Source organism: Ctenocephalides felis, unplaced genomic scaffold (assembly GCF_003426905.1).
Source record: "Ctenocephalides felis isolate EL2017-DRISC unplaced genomic scaffold, ASM342690v1 CF-g0.4_SCAFFOLD_03572, whole genome shotgun sequence".
In the NCBI taxonomy this organism is placed as follows: domain Eukaryota; kingdom Metazoa; phylum Arthropoda; class Insecta; order Siphonaptera; family Pulicidae; genus Ctenocephalides; species Ctenocephalides felis.
Window position 1 is genome coordinate 24735886 of NW_020539726.1, and position 5227 is coordinate 24741112.

At 29.5% G+C, this 5227-nt stretch overlaps 1 protein-coding gene across 1 annotated transcript; it reads right to left on the reverse strand.

The window, feature by feature from the left end:
• Window positions 1–736: 736 nt before the first annotated feature.
• On the reverse strand, window positions 737–2453 carry LOC113388268 (odorant receptor 49a-like). The gene is made up of 3 exons (XM_026625665.1): window positions 2445–2453; window positions 955–1146; window positions 737–802 (listed from the first exon to the last, which is right to left on the reverse strand). The coding sequence occupies exons 1-3, from the start codon at window positions 2451–2453 to the stop codon at window positions 737–739; spliced, it is 267 nt and encodes an 88-aa protein (XP_026481450.1).
• Between the last annotated feature and the right edge of the window lie 2774 nt (window positions 2454–5227).

Below are 5227 nucleotides of genomic sequence, written 5' to 3' on the forward strand. Positions count from 1 at the left end.
TTCGAAAAAATAATGAGCAAAGATATAAATCTATCATATATGATATTTAAATTATGCTGAGCGTTATATATTTTAGCTTATATCAGTGTGTCAATATCGCTCTGTTTTTGTGATAGATATGTACTCAATATGGATATATGAACAAATTGTTTGTATTTAAGTTTCATCAAATACTAGTCTCTCTGTGTCAGATTACCATTAGTTGTAATCTTATGTTAATTTATTTTCGAAAAAATATATTATTTAGAACAATTTTGTTGTATCTGTGCTTATTAATGTATTAATGCACATTAAGTCGAGTTATGTAAGATTGGTCTATAAAATAAGCATTAAATATTTTATAGACCAATCTTACATAACTCGACAAGCATTTGACCATTAGTTAAATATAATTTATCAGATAATATATAAACTTCAGGTCACGCCTTCGAATTATCATAATAAAAAAAGCTAAAAACTATTTAGGACCTTTATCTGCTTCCTTGGCATTTCACCCAAATTGTCAAAGTAGTATTAAAGTGGGTCTGAATTGTTTTGGAGATCTGATATGAGAATAAAACTAAAAAATTCAGGCAATTCATCAAAATACTAATTCGCTATATATTTGCGACAATTAAAAGTCAACTTAACAGGATTATTGCAATTTTGTTTACCATTTGATCCTAACTTCAATTAATGAATTATTAACAACAAACTTTTAGACACTTTTATATTTAATTGCAGCTTTTTATTACAATTATATATTTTTTGTACTTTGCATGTGTTGCAGAACTGCATAATATCTATATGAAGAATTGATTATCTGAAATAAAAATTGAGTTTTGACCTGATTATCTGCTTAAATCAATTCACATTTTCATTAATACATTAGTTAAAAATGTATATATATATATATATATATATATATATACAAAATATGATTTCTTAAATGTTTAATTCTAAAATTACTCTCACCGTGGAAAATGTTTGCAAACTAAGTTCTAGCATTTTCCCTGCATATATTTTTAGTGGTCTTTTCGATCGTTCCATGAATATGATTATATTTTTCTTCACTGGCATTTCTGCATTCATCCAAGATGACGAAAATGCTGCTTGTGGTAATAATCCACTCTGCAAAATGTAAGAGATATTCAAATCCAATTGAAACTTAAATAAACTATTGTTTAAATAACTTCCCGAAGGAGAAGTTTATGTTTTCATCAAAAAATCCGATTCGCTAATTTTATGGTTTCCCGTCGTTTCAAGCCATTCTGAATCGAATGAGACCAAATTTGGAAGAAGCAGGTGTGTGTTTATGCGTGTGTGATCAGTTTTTTTGCCGTACATCGACGTTTTCTCAAAAACGGCTGGGCTGATTTCACAAATTTAAAAGTTATTCGATGTATCTCAATGAGGACTAGTGTCTATCAATTTTGCACGACGATCAGCCAAGCCGTTTCTTTGTAAACCGCAGAAAAGTGAAAAAAATTTTGTCCACGAGTTTTTGCCCGCAATTCTGAGTCGGTTTTGAAAATTCAAAAACTGTTCGAAAGATATTGGTTGGTAATCGTGCTGATTAGTTTTTGGTAAAGATCGGCCGGGCCGTTTTCTTGTAATAAAGTGTTAAAAAAATTGTTTCGACGATTTTCTTTTTTTTTACGGTAGATACCATAGTCTTATAGATCATACTAAAATATTACGGCCTTACGACAACTCGTTTAACTTTAAAAATTCGACAAAGTTTGCAAAAATTAGTATCGTTTTTTCGGCATTTGTCAAAATTAGACCTTCCATCGACGTTTGCTCAAAAACTGTTCGAAAGATATTAGTTGGAAATGATACTGATTAGTTTTAGGTGAAAATCTACCGAGCCGTTTTCTTGTAATTAACTGTTGTAAAAAAAATCAAGACGATTTTTATGGAACTTTTTTTAGCTATATATATCATGGTCTTATAGAACTTACTGAAATATTACAGCCTCACGACAAGTAGTTTAATTTAAAAAAATTATCAAAGTTTGAGAAAATGAGTAGTTTTTTTGAGTTTGTTAAAATTAAAATTAGACGATTTGCTTGGTATGACGATAAAGTACTTGGTCTTAATGAACGTACTAAACCATTAAAGTCCTATGGAAACTGGTTTCATTATAAAAATTGTTGATTTTTGAAAATTCGCTTTTAGAAAATACTCCTATTTAACATGTGCGTTCGTTTTCAATTATATGTTACAAATCCACTCGGAATACTTTTAATCACTCATAAATTAATTTATTTTTTATCGATTAAAGCGATTATTTACACATATCGGGAAGTTCATGTAACTTACCTCAAGGCAAAAAACCAATACCAACTAGTTATGTTTAATTCTATGAGTATTTTTTCATTGTGTATTATAGCTAAAGTTATTTTCTAAATAAACCATAGATAAGAAAATTTATATTCATATTTTGAACAGTTAAAATTCACTGTTCTCATTTTATTGACAAAGGTTTGAATTTTTCACTATTTCATTTATATATTTTTTACCTATCAGGTACTCTAATTAACATCATTATCATAACGGATAATAACGGATATAGCAATAGGTTCGTTTTTAGGAAAGTTGCAGCAGGTTTGTGTCAACGGTTTTGAGGCAACACACCTTATCCAACTATCTAACCTTATCTATATTTAACGGTTTAGTAACGGTTACAGGAATAGGTTCGTTTTTAGCAGCAGGTTTGTGTCAACGGTTTTAAGGCAACACGTCATATCCAATTATGCAACCTTATCGATGTTTAACGGTTTAGTAACGGTTACAGCAATAGGTTCGTTTCTAGGGAAGAAGCAACAGGTTGGTGTCGAAGGTTTAAAAACCTCAGAACACAACTAAAAATTTATAGATCGCAAAAGTTACACAAGATGTCAGAGCTTTATAATATAACCTTTAGCCTTTAATATATAACCTCAATTTAAAGCCGCCAAACAAACAACAAATGACTTCAATAATATTCATCATTAAATAGTTGATATTGTTGCGACATGTTGTTAAACGTAGTACAAAGGAATATTTTTGCAAGTAATAGATACGCACAACTTTATTTACATTGTAATAGCTTTTATACAGCTGTCAACTTTATTCTTATTATTGCAGGCGTCTTAAGTACATTTTATTCTTCGTATTGTGAATCTTAAGGATGTTCACAGAACTCAAACAATCCAACAGGTATATATTCATTGTAATTATTTAATTCACTTGATTTCTTTATTTATTGATTAAAATCGATTAAATAGTTTAATACACAAAATTCAGTCAACATAGTCAAATGACTGCATGCAATCAAAAACATGGTTTCCTCCCATATTTATAATACGATTGACAACTATTAGGTTCTGTTAGAAAATCAAAGAATTTTTTTATGGAACTATATAAACTTAATTAGACAATGTATTGTTCATTTTGATCAATGACTTTTTGCAATCTTTCAAGCAGCATCATCGACAAGAACTGAATGCGATACAAATTGACACCTCATAATCATTGAACTCATTACCGTTTAAGGACTTTTGTAAAGATGGAAACAAAAAATAATCAGAAGGTACAAATTCAAGTCTATATGGTGGATATGGTAACCCAACCAAGCGTCCAATAATTTTTGCCGAGTGGCCAAAGGTATGTAATAACAGTAATGGTATAAATACCCCATCATTTTGTCAACACAGGTTTTTTTTTTAACTGCATTGTTTAATTTCGATAGTTGTTTAATGTAGTCATTATATAATTGATCTATTGGTTGATAATAACAGTTCAAAGTAGACAATTCCTTTTTAATCAACTTTAACTGGACAACCACCAGAACGAAATTTTGCAAACCAATTTTGGCACTGCTGTTATTTTAATGCTTTGTCACCACAAGTTTAAGATGCTTCTTTATTTTTGTAGAAATAGGGGAGGAGAATATGACAATTTTTTTTGATTTTTTCAATATTCTAATGGACACCAAACTAAAACTAAGCAATGATCAAAAAACTCTTTTGTTTGTTGATAAACATCTAAGCTCATGGCTGGTCATGGGGTACTCAGTGCCCGCATGCCAATTTTTTATAGCGCCCCCCCACCCCCATTATTTGACCTTTATAAACAATTTATCATTAGAATTATATAAACATTTACGTAATTTTTTAAAAAATTTTAATAAATCTGGATTTAGTATACGAAAACAGGTATAATCCAAATGAGCATAAAATACATTGATTTTAAATTTATTTAGAAGATTAAAGCGATTTGCAGGTGCTCATAATCAAATTATAGTGCTTTCTATTATTGTCGCACTTATTTTAAATTCTTATTGTCAATACAAACTTTTTCAGATATTCAAAAACTTCAGTATGTATATTATTGCTTGTAAGAATTAAATTTTCATTTAATTTAACGCATGTGCAATATTAATATTTTTTGTTTTGAAACATTTTACTTATTTAGTTTAGAGATTTTATTGGTTTTATTCTATTGAGCAAATCATAGAGATCAAAAAATGGCAGTCTCTTATTATTAAATATAACATTATTATTTTAATTCAACTTTTCATTATTTAAAATATCTAAAATTGATATAAAGGACCGAAGTGTATGTATTCATCTATACTTTCCCATACCATGTATCAGATTGTTGTTTTGAAGTTAAATTTAAAAACCCATCGCCCGCATTTTTTGCATGCATCGCATTCAAGGTAGGACTGGCCCTGTCTAAACTAAACTACTTACCGTGGGGACAAACAAATGCGCTTTGCACGGTTTTGACATTGGGTATTGTCAAGCTTTGATAATAGAGGACTCATATGTGCTCAATTTCAACTACGCTCGTTCGTGCATTTGATCGCCGTACGAATGTGCGAATACCCAACAATAAGTTTGTACACGCGTGTTGTTGCTCAATAGTTATGTTTTAATAAATAAATTTAGTATGGTCACGTGCCAAGTTGTTTCAACTAATAAATACTAAATTGCACGTCTTTCTTGCAAGTGATTGCCAGGTATGCATGATGATGTATTATATTTATTTATATAATGAAAATGAATAATAATAATATGACGAAAATATCAGAAGTCAAAAACTTCAATTAATTTAAGAAAGCATCCTAAAGTTCATGTTCTCTCGAGCCTAAAAATGCTGGGTTTGTACTATAATATATGAATGTATTTTAATAATAATTATTTTAGAACTTGTGTATCAATGTCAATTCGTAAAAATAATGTAGAGACAGTGACAG